The 24,395-nt window shown below is 51.5% G+C and overlaps 1 protein-coding gene across 1 annotated transcript; it reads right to left on the minus strand.

The window, feature by feature from the left end:
• Positions 1–17: 17 nt before the first annotated feature.
• TRAP1 (TNF receptor associated protein 1) lies at positions 18–23,353 on the minus strand. Its single transcript, XM_079320523.1, has 18 exons — positions 23,226–23,353; positions 18,762–18,929; positions 17,541–17,623; positions 17,029–17,169; positions 9,936–10,007; positions 9,108–9,268; positions 8,196–8,305; positions 7,938–8,011; positions 5,597–5,752; positions 5,197–5,317; positions 5,009–5,078; positions 4,700–4,847; positions 3,747–3,932; positions 2,664–2,802; positions 2,148–2,233; positions 1,487–1,632; positions 1,065–1,137; positions 18–821 (listed from the first exon to the last, which is right to left on the minus strand). The coding sequence occupies exons 1-18, from the start codon at positions 23,305–23,307 to the stop codon at positions 720–722; spliced, it is 2,118 nt and encodes a 705-aa protein (XP_079176649.1). The 5' UTR covers positions 23,308–23,353; the 3' UTR covers positions 18–719.
• Between the last annotated feature and the right edge of the window lie 1,042 nt (positions 23,354–24,395).

A 24,395-nucleotide genomic window follows, 5' to 3' on the forward strand; every position in this document is an offset into this window, starting at 1 on the left:
GTGAAGTTTGGGGGGTGTCTGGAAAATAAGAACTGTTTATTTATTATAAATACAGATTGGCAAGGCGTGCAGTGTATCCTGCAGACTCTCCAGAAAGCCACACTGTGGAAAGCTGCCTCCCAGTTACTTCCCTTTTTCCACAAGACCAGGATGAACTCATTTATCCAGCAGCTCAGTGATCTCTTCTGCCATGGGATTGCACTGACACATTCCACCAACAGTACCTTTGTCTGCCAAAGGCAGCAGTCTGTCTCCATGCCAGCAAACTTCTCCTGCCTGGTCAGACCTGGTGGTTTCTTAACTAATTAATTAATTCTTCCTGTGCTTGTTCAGAGCACAAAGGTGCACAGAGATTTTGTGGATAGGGGGGTGTATTCACAGACGTGACTGGGAATCTTGCTGCCAAAATCTGTTTTGAGAAAGGCCATTTTTAGGAACAGTATGAAATGATGCTCTTCAGGCTTGTGTCAGAAATTTGGGCACATTGTTTAAGCAACTACCTCTGGATTTTGTCCTCACTAAGAGTTCTGCACTTTGAACCTGATGAGGTGGGATCTGATAATTACAGATGGCTCCTCCCTGTGCAGGGAGGGCTGGATGTCCCTAACCTTGTCCCTGCCCTCTGCCCATGAACCTGTGCTGGACAGTGCCTGCAAGCAGCTGCTGAGAGTGGCTGAGGCAAGAGATCAGCACAGAGTTCATCCTTCAGTCCTTGGGGCTCAGTTCTTCTCCAGGATCCTGGTGAGGAGCTCATTCAGCCGGTTCACCATTGGCCTGGGATCCTCATTCAGTCCTGCTGCAATCATGGCATTCTCATAAATCTGAAAAAGAGAAGAAAGCACTAAATGAGCAGTAAAGCAACCTATGTGAGGGAGGAAGGGAATGTCACTCTCCAGGACCTGCATGCTGAGACCAAGAATGTCTTCTAGGGCACCTGCTAGGAAAACATGGACCACAAGCCCCAGGGATCACAGAAGGATGTGACACTTGCCCACTGTAATGGGTTACCCTGTTCCCTGCCATGCATGGTCTGCAAGCTGGTTCTGGGAAGGTCTGGCTCTCACCTGGTCAAGCAACATCTGGGCCAGATCAGGCTGACTGTCCTTCAGCTCGCTGAGCTTTTTAATCAGAGCATGCCTGTAAGAGAGATCAACACTGAAACTTGCTGATTTAGGACACAGTGGGAAATTTATTTCCAGAATGAGCAGCTAAGTCACAGTGGGTGACCAAATTCAACTTCCTTGCTCCTGTTTTGGGGGCTTCTCTCTTCTCTCCCATCTGTCCCTGTGGTCCCTGGAGGGCTGGACACTGTGTGTGGGGGGCTCATGTCAAAGGTGCCACTCAGCCTTACAGATTAAGGCTCTGTGGCACCGACTGCACTTAATGGGGAGCGCTCTGCTAATTGGCAGCTTTACACTGCCTCCTCTCTGCCTCCACTTCTGAGAGGCTGCTGTACCCCAGGCCCAGAGGTGGTGCTGTGCCTTACCCTGTGTTGATCTCCAGGGTGGGCTGCAGGAGCTGGGCTCGCTCCTCCTGGGTCTTGGCCAGCTGCTGCATGCGCAGGAAGTGGCGGGCAGCGCCCATCTCCAGCACGGTGATCATGGCAGGGTGGGTGTCCAGCCGCGTGGTCACCTGCGCCACAAGCACCCGTCAGGGCTGCCAGGGACAGTGCACACCTTCAGGTGGGCAAAGTCTGAGCACTTGGCAGTGTCCTCAGCACAGATCCACACCACATCATTCATTCCCATCCCACAGGAGCTGCCTGAACCAGCAGGAAAGATGGGGCCCAATCAGCCCCACAGTCCACAGGCTGCAGCTGGACCCAAAGCATTCCTTGCCAATCCACCTTTCTAATCTTCAAGCAAGAAAAGTCACCAGCCTGTTGTGGTAATCTGAGCATCGACTGCAATATGGGCTTTGCTCGCTACACGTTGAGATGTGGTTCTGCTGCTGCCACACTGACCTTACAATAGCCAATGCCAGCATCCACACCATTTACACACAGGAGGCACAGAGAAGAATGACTTCCCACAGGGTCCAAAGAAAAATCTGTGGCAGCAGATCCCCAGCCACCTATCATCTTTTTTCCCTGGATCGTTACCTCTGTGGATCTCCTGCACTCAGTTACCCAGACACAGAATACCCACCTTCACTCCAGTGACTCGAGAGCCTAAGGCATTCCTCATCCAGGCCATCAGATCCTCAGCCTCCTTCTCTGTCAGACGTTCTCCAGCTGGCAGGGAAAGAGGGCACATCTGAGCATGCTTCTACAGTGTGCAGTGGGCAGTGAGCTGAGTTTGCACACTTCCATTTCTCAGTTCTCTTGTGAGAGTGCAGTACCACTCAGCACACAGAGCATGCCATACCCAGAGAGGGCAGGTTCATGCCTTGCCAGGAGCTGTCTGCCTGTCTGGGCACCAGATGTATGCATGAGGTTGCAATAAAATCATGGCAACTCCACACATGACATTCCATTTAACTTTGATCATGTGAGATGAAACGAATCTGCAAAATCTCTTTAAGTTGCCTCAGACCATGAGAATGGAAGGGTGGAAGGCTCTTGCTCAGGAGCTGCAAGAGCAGGGAGGAAACTGTCCCCTCTCTGGTTGCTCAGGGTAGCAGGACAGTGTGCAGCAGGAGGGGCCAGAGGAGCCTCACAGTACCTGGGCGGCTCTCCTCAAACTTCTCTTCCTTATAGTGATCAACAACAATGTCTGTCTCCACAGAGATCAGCTTCTTCTTGTCAAACTCCCGGAGGTGCAAGAGTGTCAGCTCATCAAACTGCTCATAGCAGAACAGCACCTGTGCCAGCAAAAGGACAGTAACACATTGTTTGGGATGTAATAGCATTCCCTCCTTCCCAAGGCAGCTCCGTACCAAACAGCAGGAACATCACATGAGAAACTCACAGGTTCAACCCCACAGTGACTATGAAAGCAAATCCTTGGAGGGATTAGTGGCAGGTCTGCAGCAGAACAAGTCCTGCTGCCCAGGGAAAGTGAGAGCCAGTATTGACTCCAGTCCTGAGAGAGCCACCTGCCCACAGAGGACAACTGTAACACCTGCACAGCAGCTCCCAGGCTCCTGCTCTGGGGTCCAGCAAAGGTAGGAAACAGATATAAGAGGTGTCTGTACAAGTGCTAAATCACAGAATAAGCTGAGTTGTAGGGAACCATCAAGATCATTGTGTCCCAACTCTTGTCCCTAGGCAGCACACCTCAACAATCCCACCCTGTACCTGAGAGCATTGTCCAAATGCTTCTTGAACTCAGCCAGTGCTGCGAGCACTTCCCTGGGGAGCCTGTCCCAGTGCCTAACACCTGATACCCAACCTAAACCTCCTGACTCAGCTCCAGCCATTCCCTTGGGTCCTGCCACTGGTCATGAGAGTGAAGAGATCAATACTGCCCCTCTGCTGCCCCTTGTGAGGATGTTGAAGACCGCAGTGAGGTCCCCCCTCAGTCTCTCCAGCTGAACAGACCAAGAGCCCTAAGCTGCACCTCATGGCGTCTCCAGGCCCTTCACCATTTTCACGGCTCTCCTTTGGATACTCCCAAAAGCCAAATGCTTGCTTTTTTAACATTGCGGTTAAGAATGTGTGAGAGGTTGCTCCTGGCCTCATGCCACAGTCTGAGCAGAGGCAGAGGGGGCCAAGCAAAGGCACTGCTCAGCTCTGAGAGCCAGCCCTGAGCACTGCTGCAGCAGCTCAGGGTGTTGCCCTGGCTGTGGCACCACTGCTCACCCACCTCCATGTCCTTCTTCTTCATGGCCTCGAAGTAGGGGGAGTGCTCGGCCAGGTGCCGGTTGGGGGCACACAGGTAGTAGATGTTCCTGCTGCCCGCCTTCATGCGTGAGCTGTACTCGGGCAGGCTGGTGAGCTGCCCCGCGGGCAGCGCCGACGACTCGTACCGCAGCAGCTTGGCTATGTCCTCCTGCAGGAAACGTGCTCCTGTCAGCTCCACCCCACCCCTCCCCTCCCGGCCCCGTGCTCCTGTCAGCTTCCCGTGCTCCTGTCAGCTCCACCCAACCCCTCCCAGCCCCGTGCTCCTGTCAGCTCCACCCAACCCCTCCCAGCCCCGTGCTCCTGTCAGCCCCACCCCTCCCCTCCCAGCCCCGTGCTCCTGTCAGCTTCCCGTGCTCCTGTCAGCTTCCCGTGCTCCTGTCAGCCCCACCCCTCCCCTCCCGGCCCCGTGCTCCTGTCAGCTCCACCCAACCCCTCCCAGCCCCGTGCTCCTGTCAGCTCACTGAACTCCACCCCACCCCTCCCAGCCCCGAGGATTCCTGTGCCTCTTGGCAGCCCTACAAAAAGACTCAGGGGATTCTGAATCTCTCCTTTCCTGCTCCAAATATTAAAGAGGCAAAAAAGTGACCTAGACAGGATGTAGGTCAAGCTTTCCTGGAAATGGGAATTAGGCAGAAGACAACAGGAGGGAAAGGCCCATCTTTGTTGCCTGTTGTAGTTGACATTGCACCAGGGAGGGCTGACAACAGTGTGGGTACAGAGACTCTGCAGGGCCTCAAAATAAATGGGAAGCAGCATCAGTCAGAGAGTGAAAATTTAGGCACTAGAAAATCCACAGGACTTGGTAGACCCAGGAACATTATGGGTATGCAAGTTCCATGGGGAAGCAGCAGTCTCCCTCACCCCAGCTCATGGTAATCTTTCCCATCAGCAGCAGTGTTTCAAGACTCCTGGTACCTTGACATCCTGCTCTGCTATCGTGACAATCCCCTCTCTCATGAATACCCCGTACTCCTCAAAGAATTTGGCATATTTTTCAGGGTCCTTCTTGCTCTGGTCAATGAAGAACTTGATCAACCTCTTCTGCAAAACATCACGGAGCTTCCTGCAGGAGGAACAAGCCTTTTTAGAGATGGCTGCTACAGCAAGACAAGACATTTTAGGTGAACATCTGTCTGTGCAGGGCTGTAGTGAGTCCATTGTCCCCTTTCCCTCATGGCTTTACAGCTTTTCCTTGTATCTCAGTCCAGAGATACTCTTGCTTACCTGATGAGGGCACTCTCCTGCAGCAGCTCCCTGCTGAGATTCAGGGGTATATCCTCACTGTCCACAACACCTGGAACACAGAGCAACCCTTGAACAGTGATGCAAACACGATTGCCAGGAGGGCAGCCCTTGCCTCATCCCTGTGGAAGGCATTGTCCACAGGCTGCTATTCCTGGTGCCACACACACCTCTAAGGAAGCGCAGCCACTTGGGCAGGATGTCTGCAGCTTTGGTTTGGATGAGGATTTTGCGGCTGTAGAGGGCAACGCTGGAGCCCATTTCCCTGCTGATGTCAAACATGGATGGCTTCTGCAGGAAAAGAGACAGGAGGTAACACCAGCACTGTGCAGGGTGCTCACATCACACTGCTGAACCCAACAAGAGCTGAAATCTTGGCTGTCTTCCCTAGGGGCCTACTTGAGCCATCCCCCTGCTCAGTATCCCAACTACTCTGCAGCACCCAGCCCACTGCAGCAATGCCCGACTGGATATTCCTCCCTGCAGCCATATCTGCCTCCTCTCCCTAAGGAGCTCTCCCCTCTGAGAGCAGCTGGGCAGATGTGCCAGGTTCCCACCCAGGACACGTACTTGCTCGGGCACGTAGAAGATGCTGCGGATGTTGAGGGGAGCGTCGGTCTTGTAGTGCAGGATGTACCGGGGCTTGTCGTACGCCTGCGCCACGAAGCGGTAAAACTCCTCGTGCTGCCACTCGCTGATGTCCTTGGGGTCCAGCATCCACAGAGCCTGTGCACCAGCAGGGAAGACAGTTCTCATCAGCTCCAGGATGCTGGAGCAGGGAAATAGAACCTTTCAAACAGACTGCTCTGCACAGCCTGGGAGTGAGATGTGGCTCAGGCACATTATCACAGACTAACAAACTCCTGCTCCTCAGAGGTAACTCTTGCTCTGCAACATATATAGGGCAGCTTTGTTTAGCCCAAAACAAATGGGATTTGGCTAACCTCCTTTGCCAGTGGCCATCCTGGGCAGATTCCATAGCTCAGCTGAATGGGAGTACTGGTCAAGTTCTCAAGGCCTGACCAGCAAGCAAAGGAAAAGCAGAAGTTTAAGTAAGCCTTTTGCAACCAACCTGCCTCTCTGATGGAGGTCACTGTCTCAGCTAAGAGCTGAAGCAGCTCCTGCACTGCCTGTTTCCTGCTGATTTGTTCAGCAGCTTTTGAGATGTTTTGTGAACCAGTGCAGGGTCACTGCTCCAGCACTGTTCCCACGTAAACTTGTGCACTGAAGCCATGAGCTCTGGCTTCCACCTGCTGCTGCTCTAACCCCCCAGTGTTTTCTGAAGCACTCAGCCCATGCTCACAGCATGCTTCAGTTTCCAGTACCTCAGCTAAAGTCTTGCATCTAGCAAAGATGTGGGACCCTATGCAGAACTGTGTTTCCAGCTGGGTGAAGCCCATCTCAGTCACTACCTCTCTTTGCCACTCAAGCCCAAATGAGTGACAGGAGTGATTTCTGGGGACAACACAAACATCCAGCTCACCCTCAGAGCCCAAGGGTTTCAGGTCCCTGGCAGCCCTGAAATCCTTAAAGACTCCTTTGCCTCAGATCCTCATTCCACAGGTGGCCTCCCCTCATTTCCAGCACACACAAGTGTCCTGGAGGGCCTGCAGGATCACAGGTAGGATTATGGACTCACTGGGAGCTAAGGTGTTCTACAGTAGCTGTGTTAGGGAAAGTGCTGCATTCTCAGGGGCTCACTTGTAGCTAACAGTTATCCCAGTTAGACCAGAGAAGCCCCAGATCCATGCTGTGAGCATTCAGGAGCTCATTGAGGAGAAACCCCACCAGGAAACCAGCTGTGGCTCTGTTTGCAGTGAACTGATGCTGATGTGTGGAAAAACACAAAGCCAAGATCCTGGATAAAGAAAAGGCATGAAATGGGAGCATAATGAGAATAAAGCTGTTGCTGTAACCCAAGGGAAAACAGACTTTCTGATAAGAAGATAAAAGTCCATGACTCTATTAAGGGCATTTCACCCCTTGCTCTACTACTGCTCTTCTCCAGGGAGCCTGTTCTATTGATTGTCACAGAGAGAGCAAACAGCTGTCTAAAGCTATTTCTGGTTTTGTAATTTAAGGGGCACAGCTAGAAAGCCTTTGGAACAGAAACACTATTATGCAGGAATCCAAATAAATAATCAGTGACTAATAACACCAATTACAGAACCTTAGATAAATTAACATGCTAAAATGTTTAAGTACAGTCTTGAAAGTCTGTGCAGTCAGTGCCACATTCCAGGAAACAAAAAAGGCACACACATGTTCTTTACCTGCTCACTTAGGTGAGAAAGCTTTGAACAATCAGAAGAGGAGATGTTAGAGGAAAATGATTAATAGATTTCTGTTTTAAAGATAATTAATTTCTCCCAAGTGATGCCTGCAATTGTGCCAAGAACATCTGAGTAAAATGGATCTGGCTGCAGTATAATGCCAGTGGTCAGAAAATGCCAGCATCAAGCAATGCTCAGCTAGGAGCTGGGAATAAATCAGTCTGTGAGCTGAGCTGCTAAAAAACCCCAACCACTCCCAGTGGCTATTCCATGTAAAGGACAGAAAAAACTGCAGTGAGAGGTGTCAGCACACCAGCAATATGAGCAATCCCTACAGCACTAACACATCACATGAACAGAATATGCATTATAAAGCACTGAAACAATAATTCAGGATAAGGGAAGATACAGATCTTGCTGATCTCCAAGAATTTTCCACAATAAATGCAAACAAGTTGTTGCAGGTATGAGTTCAGCTGGATTGTCTCCTTTTGTTCTAATTAACTGATCACTACAAGGCCTGTGATATCCTGGACAATTCTCCCCTGATTTCCAGGGACAGCAGCAGCTTTATGCTGTTTCCTGTCTCCAGCAGAGCATTGCACTGGTTCATCTCCTGCCTGTGGCCTCCACCTCACCTGTAATGTGTTAATTCTTCTCCCATTGAGGTACAGGGGGAAGCTGATGAAGTTGCTGTATTTTGTCACCACCTCTGGAATGGAAAGAAGACACAGAAGGGTCACCTTTGTGGAAACAACACAGCAGGAATTCCCTCAGTAACAGCAGGTGGAAGGAGTTGCAGGAGAGGAAAAAACCTGTAAATTCACCTCCCATCTGTGGGCACCAACAGACTTCACAGAGCCCAAGGACTAACAGAATTCCTCTCCTCTACTCACCCTTGACTCGTTCTTCATTTGCAAACTCTTTGCAGTCTTCTTTGAGGTGTATAATAATCTTAGTCCCAGCTCTGACCCCAGATGCTTCTGCAATCTCAAACATCCCTGAACTAGGATTAGAAAAACACCCTGAGTCAGTTTGTGACACCCATGATAGGACAGAGAAATTGTTTGTTCAACTAAGAGCACACACACAAGAGAAAAAGGCAAAAAAGTCTTGAATGCTTGAATGCTCCTTGTGCCTCTGAGAAACCCCCCAAAGAATGTGGCTGTTTTCTCCACAGAGACTCCAGATCCAGGACACACTGTTCTGAAAAGACACTACCTACTGAAAACTCAAATCAGTCTGGTGTCTCAGTTTTCTCAAGAATTTGAATAACATAGTAAATTCTTTATTTTGAGGAAATTTTAAGAGGATGCTGAGCTTATCACCCCCAGAACCTCTAATTTCAACACACTCAGATGCCCACAGCTTTGTCATCCCAGATATTTGCAGCTTCAAGCAAAAAGCAGAGGATGTGCATACAGCAGTGACCCATGAGAAGAGGTGCCTGCAGACTCCAGTGCTGCACAAGCTCTGCTCTCTGTGGGTGCCTCAACCAAACCTCTCAGACCAAAGAGGTTCAGTTTGCCCCTATGGAGCCCCCTGAGCTGCCTGCCTGCCAGCAGGGATGGAAGAGGAGAGCCAGGTACACTGTCCTCACCATGCCTGCTCTGCAAAGCAACTCTGTCCGTGCAATTTCCACACTGGCACATTGGGCCATGCTTTGTTACTGTGTATAACTTGAGCAGGACCTAAACCAGACAGCCAGGTCCTGAAAGACCACACAAGCCCTGTCTTTCCACAGCTTTCAGGCCATGCCTGGTGTGGACACAGCCCCCCTCCACTGCCACCCCCCTCTGCAGCCTTACCCGTCAGATGACCAGTGGTAGCCTGGGCTGCCTGGCTCTGCTGACTGTGAGAACACCTCCACTTTATCAGCCACCATGAAGGCTGAATAGAAACCCACTCCAAACTGGCCAATGATTTTACTGCTGGCTTCAGCCTGGCTCTGCAGAGCTTCTAGAAAAGCCTACAGGAACAAAGGAGAGAGAAAGCAACACACAGTGACTTCAGGTATTGCTGGAGGTTGTGATCAATCCCAGCTGGGCTCCTCGGCACTGCAGCCTGGCAGTCCAGCACCCTCACCCCATGCTCCTGCATCAGTGCTCTCAGGAAGGTTCCCAAGGAAAAGGGTTTCTCAATAGGGACTGTACCTCTGGAAAAGGGGAGCACTGCTTAGTGCAGTAAAAGAAAAACAAGTGAGAACTCATCAGTCAGGAGCAGGAAACCTTAAAATGGAGCCTCCAGAGATGGAAACAAAAATCGGATACACATGCACAACACCTTGCTGTGGGGACAGAGCTGCTACTCCCCTGGACATGGGATAAATGCCAAGTGGGTGGGTGCCCCTGTGTGAGGATGTCTGGGCAGGAGGGTGTTTGGAGTGAGGGTGGTGGGAGCAGCAGTGCTACACACAGGGCCCACCAGCACTGCCTGGGCTCCCTAGAGCTCAGCAGAAACCACTGAAAGCCAGAAGACTCCACAGGCAGGTTTCACCTTCCAAAAGGGATGTAATTTCACAGCTGGGCTGAGGGCCAAGGGACAAAACAGAATGAAAAATTACTGGGAGAACAAAAGTGGCTGTAATTGAAGAAGAGTTTTCTAAGGGAGGGAGAAGGGTCCTCATCCCAAGTTACCTTTGAGCCCGATCGAGCAATGGTACCAAGATTAGAAACCAACTCCTCCTGGGTCATCCCAATACCTGTGTCCTGAAAAGAAACAGCAATTGCAGCTGAAATTTCAGTAGGGAATCATTGCTCCAGCAAACAGCACCCAAGAAACTTCTGCCTCCAACTCCCACTCTCTCCTTCCCCTCAGAGTAGTAAATCCAACAGAAGACTTTAGCTGTGACTCCCCCTCCCCATGGCCACAGACTCAGAGGGAACAGAGCTCCAGGGGCAGCACAGCTGCCTACAAACCACCAGAAAGCTCAGTGACTCTGGCCATTCCTCAAGGAAAGACAAAACCATGCCAGGACAGGCTGGATTCTACATCCCTCTAAAAGGCACAGGATGGCACTGCAGGAAAGAGATGTGAACCCAGCCATGGCCCCACAGTGCCAGGTGCCATGCACAGAGACACCCTCCATTCCTGAACAGTCTGAGGGGAGCTGAGGAGCAGTGAGAAGCAGCTTGTTTGCAACCTGCAGATGTGGAACCAACACACTAACACTGGGAATCAGTCACACAGCAGTGAACCCCTTCACTCTCAGGAGATGCACACCCTTGTCTGCAAGCACCACATGAACTGATCTCCATCTGCTCTGCCTTTCCCCCTTCTTCTCCCCCTCACCCTGTGCTCCATTATGTGAATATGAAGCTGTCAACGTCCAGGAGAGCTGGGTATTGCATTCCCATGGGAACAGCCTAACCCCAGCCAAAATACAATGTAGTGGCTGCACTTTGTGATGCTCTGCCCAAGCTTCAGAGGCACACAGCTCCTTATCATCCCCAGGTTACTCCAGAACTGCATTGCTGCATGCAGATAAACATCTCCCTGCAGCTCACACATCTCAGGCAGCAGAGCCTGCAGCAGCACCACCCAGAAAAGGCTGCAGTAACTCTCAAATCTGGCTGAAACTTCAATGTGCATGACACCCCAAGGCAACAAAGAAAACAGCAAACTCCACCTAGAATGGCCACCCTCTCACACAGGACCCCAGCAAAAATCTTGCCCATTCTGCTGTCCAATGTATTTTCAAACTTGCACACACATTTTCCACAGGAACAAAGGACAGGCTACTGCCCTCCAGGATACCATTCCCCCTCCCTAATCCCAACAGCTTTTCTACCTGACACAAGCATCCCAAAAAAACCACTGTTACATGTTCTCTGAGCCACTCTCTGAGGTGAAAAGTAGCCAAGTGAGATGTAAGGATGAGGGATTCAGCTCTACCTGAGTACCTGTGAGCATGGTTATTGCAGCTGACAGCAGCTGGCACACCCAGAGTGGGCTCACACATTCCCAGTGCCTTAGCAGGGGTGGGATTTGGTGTGCAGGGTCAGCAAAATCAGCTGCAACAGAGCTGGCAGCTGCTAGGTGGCTCAGAGATGAGGTGCCAGAGTGACCTCTGCCACCCATGGAGCATTTACTGGGCTTATTTCTACCAAAGTAAGTTAATGTCAGTATGTATTTCTGAATGCAGTGTTTAACTGCACTGAAGGATTGTTCAGTTCAGCTTGTGAGGTGCCATGTGGGGCAGACATTTTCCTGCACCCCCACAAGTCACGGCAGCAGTGCCTTTGCCTTGGTTAAATACAGTCAGGCCAGTCAGCCCACTTGGCTCAGAAGAGGGATGATGCCCAGTAAGATCTCAACAGAGAGGGATCAAAAGCCAAGAAAAACAAACAGCGTATGGCAAAATCTCAGGAATCTGACATGGTCCCTTCCCCCAGGGAAAAAAAGCCAGAAAGAACAGCTTTCAGCATCTGGTTCAGTTTTTCTTCATGCCAGACCCTGAACAGAACTCTGATCCACTTCTATTTATAGCACAGCATGTCATTCCCAAATTCCAGTGTGTTTAAAAAAAAAAAAAATACATCCTTACCCCATAAATTTATTTGGCTATTGAATTCCTAATGCCCTGCCAAACTTACTGCAGAATGCTTAATGACAATTCCTGAAGACTACTTTGGTGAGGGTGAATCTCATGAACAAAGAAAGCAGGGCTCAGAACAGCCAGGATGCTGACAGGGAGAGTGGAAAGCAAAGATCCTGGCAAAGCAGACATTCCCTACTGCAGAAAAACACCTGGGTGGAACAGGATGAAGACACCATCAAGATTCAACAACCCCTTGCCATGCCCACATTTCCTGCAGCTGCCCTTTGGCTCTCTTCACCACATGGAGCTGCTGAAGGGAATGGAAATAAAGCAGCAGTGGAGGAGAGATGGGAGCTGAGCTCTGCAGAGCAGCAACTCTGCAGTCATGGGAAGCAACTGAACCTGCCCATGAGCAGCTCAGCTCAGGATGGGCCCACACAAGCACTGGCAGCTCCAGCTCCATGAAATCCAAGGAAGGAGCTGTGCCATTCTCACACCTTTCTGTGCTGCACCAGCTGCTGCTCAGCCACTGGGCATCTTCACCAGGATCCATCATGGCATCACATAACCCCTGCAAGCACCTTCTACCCAGCACCATCCAGCCTTTGCTCCACCATCAGCAACACAACTTTTCCTCCCCTGCACAGTTCTAGCCCTCCCTTCAGCCTGCAAGAAAAGCTTTATCAGGCTGACCACAGCCACAGCAGAGCTATGTGTAACAGCACAAAGCAAATTGTCTATGGGGCTCCTCCAATTACAAAATGTGAGGGATATGCTCAGAGTTCCACATGCTAAATGTTCTCCATAGCTTGGAGAGACCAAGAGACAGAGTTCAGTGCACTGACCCTTCATTAGCTGAAGGTTAATTACAAAAGACCTGCTGAACCACCAGCAGTTACTCAGCAGAACCACCACCTCCTCACCTGGGTGAATTTCTCTTCTGGCACTTCTAAGGGTGCAGAATAAAAATCCTCCCCCAAACTGTTCACTATATAGAACAATATAGAGGCTGCAGACCTTCAAACCACAAGAGGCTGGTGGCCACAAGTGTTGAACTAAACTCAATAACATTTACCCCCAAAGAGACAGCAGCAGAACCTTGTTTTTATCACCTTTTTATGTGTAGAGACATCCCAGGTATAAGTTCCTGCTGACCTTTGGGTACAAAGGGTCTTCTGTGCCCTTTGTTTTAACCCTGTGGTGAGGATGCTGGATGTTTGCAGAGACCTGCTGTGTAAGATTAGTTTAGCTTTGCTCATTACCTGAGTCCAACTAAAAGTATTGCAGAGCTTCCTTAGACCTAACAACTCATTAAGCAGCCATTAACTGCTGCCTCTGGAAGGAATGCTCCCAGTTAGAGGTACCTGGCTGAACTATTGTGTCTTTCACTTGGCTTTGTTGCAAAACAAACACTTGAAACATTTATTTCACTGTAAAGCCTCAACGGGACATCAGAAGGACAGTGACTATACTGCAAAGACATGCTGCTTTCACCAGTAGATAAAGTAATAAAATCCCAAAATATCTGATTGGCAAATGTGCCCACTGTTATTTAAATACCTTGATTAAAGACTTAAAAATCACAAGAGCAGGACAGCAGCTGCACTAGAGCTACGTTCTGGTTTAGAATCATTAAAGCATCTGCTGCAGCAGCATGAAAAGCCAGAATAAAACTGATGCCTGTGAACACAAGGTAATCTTGGCCTAGTATATGGAAGTGGTCCAAAGCAGAGAGCCTGAGCTTTCCTTTGCAAAACCACAGGCTGGGCCTCCACCCACCCAGGTCTAAATACCCACTCTCCAGAAAAGCACTGCCTTTCATCCACTTTGAATTTCCCATTTTTATACAGGATATGCTCTTATTCTGCCGTGAAGAGAACTAAAAGATTGTGCACTTCCTTCCTTGGGCCACAGGTTATTTGAGATGTGTTTATATTTCTGGGTCCTGGGCTTATTTGTTAAATATGATGCAAGCTCTGGAAGCTGTATCCCACCCCTGCAATCTGTGGCACATTTCTGTAGGTTTAATTCCATCTAAGACTTGATGAAGTACAGGCAGATTTACCCCTCTATTTCCACCTGTCCATCTCCTGCTTCCTCAAGCCCAAGTGACACACGGATGCTGCAGTGCAGGTCACCCTCTCTGCTGCAGCCTGGTCCCACAGGGGAGGGGCACCTGCTCCCCACCTGCCTCAAGCTCTGTGGGACACAAGGGTGCACGTGCACTGACCTGCTACAGCCCAAACAGCACAATCCTTACTGGAGCCCCAGCACAGCACAGTCCTTGGTGCAGGCTGTTTGGAACTGGTGAGGCAGGAGAGATCTGCTCAGTGACACAGGGAGCTGTTGCAGGGAGGAGTGGTGCTTGCAGTCATTTTAACTCCTCCCAAACACAGCAAACTGGTGATTTTGTGGTTTCACAGCCACTGATTTTGGATGACAGCAACAGAGAGATGAAAGCCCAAGGAAGGGAACTGAGCAGCCCAAGCTCTGGCAGTGACTATGCTGCTTTCCCATGCTAGAACAGCAAGCACACTTCCTCCCCCAGCAGCAGCAATCAGCTCTGTAAACATTTCAAACCATTTCCTCTAAACTGTACTAGCCCTAAATTAAGCATCAGCAAGGAGCAGGACTGCAGCCCCAAGCTCACACATCACCACCTGGCACAGCAGCACAGCAGAACTGCAGACTCCAACAACACCACTGCACAGACAAGTGCCTGTCACTTGCTGTCACCTGGTGCAGGTGCTGAAGGTGAGCTCTTTGCTCACAGAGCCTTGGGGTCTGTAAGAGGCTCTCTGTTCCCACCTCAAAGGGTCCAAAACCACATCAGTAAAGCCTCAGCACGTGGAACTGCAGAGCTCTGCAGAGCTGTTCTCATTGGAAACACACCCCTCACATTTTCAAATGGATTTTCTTAAGCACTCTGACCTTGCAGGCTGTGGTTGCTACAGATGGAGCTGTCCTAGAAACACAAGGCAGTTTTCAAAGGCATGGAGGAAATGGTGGAATTTGCTAAAACAACAGGACTTTGGTGAAAGAAGCAAGGTGGTGGAATTCAGTCAACACATCCCTCTTAGCAGATACTACACTGCAATGCTTAGGTGGAATATTCCTGAATGAGGACATTCTACCAGAATTCTGACTCTTGCTGTGCTTATGGCTGGAATTCAGTCCTGGCAGAGAACAAGGAGAACTGCAGTCACTGAACAGAGATGAGTGTAGTCCTACACCAGATCTACAGAATCCCCCAGGAATGTGCCTGTAATGCCTATCACACATTACAGACCTGCCTTTTCAGCTTAGTGAGACACAAACAGATGCTATAGGGCTTGGAAGAGGAGGGAAGAGATTCAGCAGATCCAGGGGCACAGAGCAGCATGAAAATCTAAGGAAAATGATCCAGGGGTCAGAGTGAGACAATGGGACCTTTTTAGGAATAAAAAAGGGGTGATTGTTGCTACAGGTCATGTATGAGGGACCTGCTACCTTCTTTTTTGGTAGGTTTTAGCAGGTACAGAAAACAAAACAGTGGCTAAGGGAAGATCCATCTCTGCTTCAATCACTGCAGCAAGCTTTCTTTCAACTTTGCATTCCTGAAAGGCAGAGAAATGTTCTGAATGAAGTTTGTTCACAGTAATCATTATATGCAGTTTGCTTCTTCAAGAAGTTATAAATAACCCCCTGACTGGAGGTAAGGAGCTTTGGCACTCTGGAGAAGGCAAAGCTATTAAAGAGATTGAAGCAGCGTTGTTCTTGCTGCTCCCCACAGCCCAGCACTGCTGCAATTCAAAGCTTCCTAGTTAAGACTCATTTAATGGCATTAGAGAGGCACTGGCAGCCAGGCAGGGGGTTATAAAAAGCCCAATCCTTAACCCATCTAACTGCAATGGTATCCCAGGCAAGATGGGCAAACAGCTCTCCAAGCAAACTGCCAAACAAGGGGAGAGCTTCCACAGGGACAGGGCATGAGAGGTAACAATGTTCTGATGGACTCAGATGCTTCCTGCCCCCTGCAATCTGCAAAGGGAAAGATGAGAGGTAGGAATGACCCCCTGCCTGGGGCTAAGGGAGAGCTCCTTAAACAATTGGTGTTACACAGGAGTCAGAAAACTGCAACACTGTGACAGGAATAGCAAAGCCCCTGCACCATGGTTTGAGAATCTCTGCTTGGTGATTGTGTTGCCCACTGACAAGCACTAACTTCCCCATGGCAACTGCAGCACTTGCTCTTCAGAAGAACAGAAATACAAAATAACTGTGCAGCCTCCAACAGCCCCCTGTGCCTTTGTCCCACGTGAAAAACAGCCTGTGTGCTCTGTCTGTGCCACATCTCCCCTGGACCTGCCATGGTCACTCAGGGCTGCCTGCTCCTCCTCCTCCTCTGCTCTCCTAGGCATGTCCACAGCTACACTCATGGCTGACACAGCTCCACAAGGAAAACGACCAGTTTGCCTTCTTAATGTTAGGAACTTTGCCAAGAAAACACCAAAACTGAGGCTCAGCCTCTCACCCTGGACGAGAGCCATGAGCAAGATCAAAGTTCAGAGAAGAGGCCCAGCTCCACTTCCCTCCCCATGCTGAAGCCCACACATGACTGCTCTTAGACTGTCTCCCTCCCAGTCAGCATTTTGTCACCAGCAGGGACAACCAAAACCTGGGCACAGGAAAGTGCTGTGCTATTGTCCAAATCTACAGTCCCAACTGTGCTTGAGGGCAGAACCTCAGCATCAGCTGGACTCAGCCTGTCCTGGAGCAAGAAGAGATAGATACAGGCAGGAATGGGAAATTCTCACTACCCTGGCATTTCCCTTCTCACCCAGGGGAGAGAGAAGGTCTGCAAGCAACCAGCTAAAACCTCAGACTTAAGGAGGTGCATGAAAACCTCCCCCAAAGGTCAGGAGGAAACCAGAGTTACAACTTAGCCACTAGTGAGAAACTCACACAAGCTGGTGTGAGGCAGGGGTACTGGGAGAAAAGCTACTGGTACTTTCCAAGAGGGAAAGAAGGAGCAGCAAATTTTCTTATGGCTACAAGTGGGGAGGAGATAAAATGCTGGACAGAACCTGCTTTGGGCAGGATGGGGACTGTGCTGCTGATCAGCTTCCAGTGACTCTTCACAGGACACAGGACTCTTCACAGTGAGGAGAGCAGCAGGGAATAACACTGCTGTTAGCAGAGGGAACTACCTGGATGGTGATGGTTCCCTTGCTGCTGTCTGTCTGCAGGTGGATCTCCAGCTCTGGCAGGGCCTTCCCCTGGGTCATCAGCCGGTGCCGCAGCTTCTCCAGCGCGTCGCTGCCGTTGGAGATCAGCTCCCGGATGAACACCTGGCACAGGACACAGCCTGACACTGCAGCCTGGCCTGCCCTGCACAGCCCTCCCACACACTGCACCTCACTGCCTCCCACAAACTAACTCCCAGCTCCCCACACTGCCTTCTTCCATCATCTGCCAGGAGAACGGTTTGTCCAAACTCAATGTGAAACTCAAGGCTCACAGAGCCACCTGGCTATACCTACAAATTGTTTCAAAAAGATGTTCTCAAGGTGCCTTAAGAAAGCATCATTTAGGAAAGCCTGACATGAAAGCTCAGGACTCACTGGGAACTGAACAGTTATTCTCCCATTTTGGATGTATCCCTTGACAGAGATGGGGCTCTGCCAACAGAAAATCTCCCAGCAAGGTGTGAGTGCCTTACCTCTTTCTCTGAGTACAGGGAGCGGGCAACAATGTCCAGCAGCTTCTTTGTTTCTGCCTGGAACTCATGTTTAGAGGCTGCACCTGGAATAATAAAGATAAGGGTTGGGGTTATTCAGCTTGGAGAAGAAAAAGTTCAGAGAGCACTTAGAAACCCTTCCAGTGCCTAAAGGGGCTCCAGGGGAGCTGCAGAGAGACTTTGGACAAGGGTCTAAAGTGACAGGACAAGGGGGAATGGCTTCACACTGCCAGAGGGCAGGGTCAGATGGGATATTGGGAAGAAATTCTTCCCTGTGAAGGTGGTGAGGCCCTGGCACAGGGTGCTCAGAGCAGCTGTGGCTACCCTGGATCCCTGGAAGTGTCCAAGGCCAGGCTGGATGAACACACCTGTACAGCCACCCCTGCAGGTAGGGAGCTGTGCCCAGGAAGAGAAACCTCCTCAAAAAAATAAAACTACAAAATATCTCACCTGAAAGACCATCCTTGGTCTTTTTAAAACAGCAAGAGGCATTAAGAACTCCTTTCTCCTGCAAGGGGCATTAGAAAATTCTGGGAAAACACAGGGAAAAGCCACAAGTCCCACATCACCTCTGCCATGTCTTGATGGTGAGGATGTACAACCCTCAGGGATGGGGTGAAGCTGGAGTGTGGGCAGCCAGCACATCAACCCTACCAGGGACACAGCCTGGCAGTCTCAAAAGTACCTCCCAGGCAAAACACAGAGGCACAGAGTTAAGATGTTATTTCTGTGCTGGAAGAACTCATTGCCCAGACTGTTTTAGAGCACCTCTCCCTGAAGCTGTGCAAAGCAATTCATTCTAGCTAATGAGGGACTCCATGTCCAAATTAAGGACACCAGGACTCTCATAACATCTCTATGGTCCACAGCAATGACCTGGGCAGGTACAGTTTGCTTCTGGGACAGAAAATTCTTTTCAGCCAATTCCAGTGCCTGTGAAGCCTCCACACACACACGACCATCAGCTGCCTGGCTCAGCCCATGGATGCACTCTTATGTCCTTGTTTCTCAGTGAAGGCCATTCTGACCTCCACACCCAGGCTTTGGGAGCTGATGGTGCAGCACAGATTGAAAGGATGTGGTGACCAACACCTGCACTTCCTCCAGAGGCAGCAGCAGTGCTGAGGAGAGCTCACCTACACCACACCTCGAGCCAGGTGCACCCCAAGAGTGTCCCCACAAGCCATCTGTGCCCAGGCCCACCTTTCACATTCTCTGTGTTGCTGATGATGGTGTGCAGGGGCTCCTCCTCCTTGCTCTCTGCTGTCTGTGTGCTGTACATCCGGGCAGCAGCAATGCTGCAGGCAGGAATGTTGTGCTGGAGGCTCCAGCGGTGGAGGATTTGTCTTTGCAGACATGCTGCTCCTTTTGCTAAAGACACAAGTGAAGATATTTCAATCCACATCACAAATCCAGCAACAACAGCAGCACTCCTCAGAGGACCCACCTAGGTAATCCCATGAGTTGCACTGTCTGAACAGTTCCTTCACAGTCCAACACCCACCATTCCCCTCCAGAACTGCCTTCACTGCATAAAAAGGGCAAGTTGCTGCTTTGGCTCTTCTGAATTAAGATTTTATCCAGAAGATGACAATTAGCAGCTTTCCCACTGAATTAACCAGTCAGGAAGAAGCAGTCTGCAGCTTTCACTGCTGTTACCTGGCTAAGCTGAAGACAACTCCCACATCACTGTCTGTGAAAATATAAATTGGCAATAAACATTTGGCCCTTGATTGTCCAAGCACAGGGATTACATTCCCCAATAAGCTCCCTGGGTCCAGGCCAAGCAGCACATGCAGCAGCAGCAAGGCCACCAGCCATAAAATCAGTGGGGAAAATGAGACCAGCCAAGAAATGGCACAATCCCCCTTAAGGTCAGGGATTCCCAATTTTCCTCCTTTCATTATGTCCAGGTGAACCCAACAGTCTTCCCTCTGTTGAGGGATGAGTCAAAGCCAAACCTGGTCACATTGCAGCACTACAGACCTCTGTCTAAAGACTGTTCCTTGGAGTGATTTCTGAATTGCTGGGAGAATGGCCTGTGCCACAGCAGGAACTCAGAGGGGGCAGACCTGACCCTGCAGCTGCCCTGGGGAAGGCTGCATCTTGGCCTCCCCCAGTCCTACACTGAACATAAACAGACTGGACTGATCTGGGAAGCAGAGGAGGAACCAGGACAGCCTGGGCAGAGCCAGGAGAACGTGGATAAGCAGCAGAAGTGGCTGGTAGCAGTGACAAGCTCAGATTTTCCTTACAGCTCACTCTGTGCCTGTTGGCTGTTTCATCCAGCAAGGGAAGGAGGCAAACCTTACACCTGACATTTCCATTTAAAGAAAGGGCTCCTTTCTTTAGATGACTGGGTACAAGAACACCCAAAGACTGAACCGAACCCCATAAGTATGGTGGGAGTCCCAAAGCACATCTGGGACCTCCTTGGAATGAGCTTCCATGGCCATCCCCTGCCCTCCAGGCCAGCTGACATGCTGAGGGAGCTCAGCTCCCTCCTGAACCTTCCTCCACCTTGCCACAGCCCTCGAGCAAACTCAGCATTCCAGCCTTTTCACCAACATCCCTCATCCTCTAGCTTAGACTCACTTCACTAGTGCTCTGCAGACATCCTGCCCCCCACAGCAGGTTGTGCAGTCAGTGTGGTTATCAAGAACAGGTCTTGCTGCTCCAGCCATCATGCTGGGCTCTCACTTGCTCCAGACCAGGTGAACATGACCCCCTGAACTTTAACAACACTTCTCTTTCCTCCAGCTCATCCTCAAGAGCTGGCAGAGGAGGCTGTCAGTCCTTGTTCTTCCTCCTCCTCCTCCTCACAGAAAGCTTTGAATCAAGATCCACTTCTCCAGCTAGAAGCTTGAATGACTCCCGAGTCATTCTGCCCTTAAAGAGCCCACAAATAGTTCTAACTGCATCTGAACACCTCCCACACACATAACTGTGCTCTGTGCGTCAGAACAGCTCTGCCGCATTATTGCAGGACACCTTCTGCAACTTCATTCCACTGCCTGTGCTGGGATCATCTGGGAAAGTGGCAAAGAAAACAACCCAGGTGCCTGAGGTGGGAAGCAGCACAGCACTCACTGTCCAGCCCCTCCAGCTTCAGAGGGAAGGGCCTGCAGCTCAGGGTTTATTTATTTTATTTATGTATTTACACCTTTTAGACTCATTTTATGCTGGGTGCTATAGGATACTGCATACATACACACGCATTTCCCAAACAGCAGAAATAAAAGAGGGAATTTTGTTCCCTCCTTGACTCCAGAATCCAAAAAAGACACAGATCATCAGCAGCTTAAAACCTTAAGGTCACTGCTGTCATCAGATGTCCAGACAGCAAAACCCCAGAGCCCCCACACAGGTCACCCCCATCCCATGAACACCAGCTGACTCTAGAAACTACAGCTATTTATAATTTTATTTCTGGCTATTTATAATTGTTGATACAGTCACATTTTTTGCCTCCCTACCTCCAAAGCACAATAATAAATCACCACCCATCAATTCGGAAGTTGCTGTCGGATTTGTGCAATGTTTGGTCTTATCATCCTTAATTAAGAGCCTGTCCCATGCCAGGGAGAGACACAGCTCATTAAATACAAACTGCAGCATCTTCAGCCCATTTGCCTCTCCAGAGTCCTTGCCTGGAGCAAGGGAGCAGAAAAGGCTCCTGGCTATTCTGGGTATAAAACCACAATTATCAGTGCACAAGAGCTATTGAGAAGCACCTGCTGAGGTAACAGGTTGTGTGCTACTCATAATGAGCCTCAGAAACATATTCCTAAGCCCAGGCTGCAGAGAAGGAATGGCTCTTGCCCCAGATAAGCACTGTGATGTGCTGGGGCAAATCAGGTGTTTTGATATTGAGTTAATCAAATGTGGAGCTTTACCACAACACTTCCTAGTCCCATCACTGCACTGTGAGAGATGGAGAAACCCACATCACTGCCCAAATTCCACTTCTTGTGATCCCAAGTGATCCTGTGCCCATGGCAAAGACATAGACCCTCAGGGGCTCCTTCCAGTCCAATGATACCCCAACCAGCCCCCCAGGAAACAGCCCCTTCTGGAAAAACCACTGCAGTGAGCAGAGCACCAGCCAGAGATTTAGGGTGGGAAACCCTGCACAAAGGAGTTTGTGGCTCAAATCAAAGGAGAAGAATTTGGGTCAGCAGGAATTACATACCAGCTCCAGGCCAGGCAGCTGGGAGCCTGGGGAAGCTGGAGCAGGGAAGAGCTGCAGCAATTAACACTCCCAGCTCAGATCTCCTTACACAAAGGGGCTCCCTAGCTGGGCACCAGATCCCTGAGAATCTGGGGAGAAGAGATTCCCTGACTGACCCACTCACACCAACACCAACATCTCCTGAAAAGCTCTGCACCAGCTCCAGCCCCTGAAACTGAGCAAGAACACTGCCAGCTCTGCCCCATGAGGGAAGGGGCAGCTGTCCCTGCAGCCCGGATCCAACAGAAAGGAAAACACCTCCTGCCCCTCCCACTGCTTTTTCCCCGAAGGACCTGAATGACAGGTTAAGGAACAAAACTCTGGCTCTGCTGGAGTCTGTCTAACCCACCAGAGGCAGCAGCTTTGTTCCCAGACATGGATGCTAACAAGCCTCTGGAGATTTCTGCAGAGGAAGAGCTGGATTGCCCAGAAACACCCAAGTGGCACTCTGTGACACAATAAATCTGGCAACCCTGAAAGTGACCCTATTTGTCACACAATTTCCTGTCACATTATCTCTTCCTAAGCTGCAGGGAAACCACAGACCACACAGACCTGTCAATTAGGGGCCACACAGCAGCTAAGGAAGCAGGGAGCACGGGCTGCTGGCAGGAGACAGGCAGGACACCCCTCACTGTGCTTCGGTTAATGGCAACTCACAGGCACATTTCCAGCCTTGAAAAGGGAGCACAGCCCATAACTGAGGATAACTTACATTTTCTTAGCACTCACTCCTGTCAGCTGTCTGAGGTGAAGCTTCAAGTGCACCCAGGGAAATGCAAACCCATCAGGCTCATCTGTGAGGTCCCCTGGAAGTGACATGGCCAGAGAACAGCAACGCTGCTGCCTTCTGCTCTCCTGTGGGCACCTGGGCTGCGTCTGTGTGAGCTGGGACGTGCACCAGGACATGGGACACGATCTGAAAATGCTGTGCAGCCTATATGAGCCAGCAGGTACCTCTGCATGTCCTGCACACGGGCCAGGAGATGAACCGGAGTGCTGTATGAACCAGGACACAAGCACGGGTATGTCATACACCCCTACACGAGCCAGCACAGGAACCCCACCATGCTGCACGATCTGAGCATGCTGTACAACCTGCACGAGGCAGGACATGACCCTGGAGCGGCTGGCTGCGCTGAACGCGCTCTCTGCCCGACACGAGCCCGCGCCATTCCCTGTACAGGCCCACAACAACTCGTCCCTCCCCAGGAAGGAGCGCTGGGCGTTCCGGGGTCGGTTCACGGCGCTGTCCGTGCTGCTCCCGCGCTGCCGAGAGCCACGGGGCGCTGCTTGTGGGACACCGCACCTCCAGAGGACGCACAAGGCCGAGCGCAACTCCGGGCAGGCGCGGCCGTCCGGGCCGAACCACGGAGCTCCGTCCGCCGCCTCGGGCCAGGGGCCCGCGCCCCTCACGCCGCCCGTGCCCCCCTCACCTGCGGGCGGGCGCAGCCGGGGCGCGGCCCCGGAGCGCCGCAGGGCCGCGAGCAGACACCGCCCGCCCCGCGCCGCCGCCATGCCCGCGCTGCCCTCCCGCGGCGCCCGCTGATGACGTCACTGGCCGGGGGCGCGCCGAGTGCCCCGCGCGCGGGCTGTGCGTGACGCGCGTGCGGTGACGTCATCCTTCCCCTCAGCCCGCGCGTGCTGCTTCCCTCAGGGCTCCTCCAGGGTCCCCTCACGGCCCGACCCGCCGTCTTCAGGGGGCGCCGGGGCTCCGTCCCCTCATGGGCTCCACCGCCTGTCCTTAGGGGGGAGCCGGGGCTCCGTCCCCTCATGGGCTCCACCGCCTATCCTTAGGGGGGAGCCGGGGCTCCGTCCCCTCATGGGCTCCACCGCCTGTCCTTAGGGGGGACCCGGGGCTCCGTCCCCTCATGGGCTCCACCGCCTGTCCTTAGGGGGGAGCCGGGGCTCCGTCCCCTCACGGCCCCGTCTGGGTCCCCTCATGGGGGCGCTCCCAGGGCTCTGCCAGGAGGTCAGACACCAACCCCAGGACACTGTTTCCAAACCGCTCCTGTTATGGTTCAAATCCCGTTCGTGTTTCTGAGGACTTGTTAGCAAAGGGAGTCAGACACAGGTTACAAACGCACCCTGCTCTGCCCTGGAGCCCGCCCGGCGGGTACCCGCAGAGATCCATCCCCTCGGGAGCCCATTGCACGGGCCGGCCGGGCAGAGCTCGGCGCACCCTGGCTCTCCCCGTTTCCCCACGGAGGGGGCTGGAAAAGGCTGCGCCGGGCTGGGAGCAGCCCTCAGGAACCCCCCGTGTGCCACACCTTGGCCGGGCACCCTGCTCCACTCTGGGCCAGCTGCTTAACGTCTCATTTTTCCATTTCTCTGAAACTCCTCATCTCCCGGGGCTGTTTGAGCGTAGATCATCGAGATCTAAGGGGCCGAGGTACTGAAGAAAGGCTTTGGATGGGATGCGGGTGAGCGAGGAAATAAACCATTCTGGCAGAGCCGAACAACTTGGAACGTGCGTGAGAGCAGAGCCCGGCCTCGATGAACACCACAGCCAAAAATAAAAGATGGAGCAGATGTCTTTCGGTGAGCACTAACCACTTCCAGACCGAGGAGCTTTCAGGAGGGAACCGTGCCCACCGCACAGAGCC

This window comes from Erithacus rubecula (genome assembly GCF_903797595.1).
Source record: "Erithacus rubecula genome assembly, chromosome: 17".
In the NCBI taxonomy this organism is placed as follows: Eukaryota; Metazoa; Chordata; class Aves; order Passeriformes; family Muscicapidae; genus Erithacus; species Erithacus rubecula.

What these genes read in the sequence shown, in the direction of transcription:
- TRAP1 (XM_079320523.1), bottom strand. Translation starts at nt 23,307, where the DNA reads ATGGCGGCGGCGCGGGGCGGGCGGTGTCTGCTCGCGGCCCTGCGGCGC. An exon ending in CCGGCTGCGCCCGCCCGCAG is followed by an intron (nt 18,930 to 23,225) that starts GTGAGGGGGGCA and finishes TTGTGTCTTTAG; the next exon opens with CAAAAGGAGCAGCATGTCTG. An exon ending in CCCTGTACTCAGAGAAAGAG is followed by an intron (nt 17,170 to 17,540) that starts GTAAGGCACTCA and finishes GTCCTGTGCCAG; the next exon opens with GTGTTCATCCGGGAGCTGAT.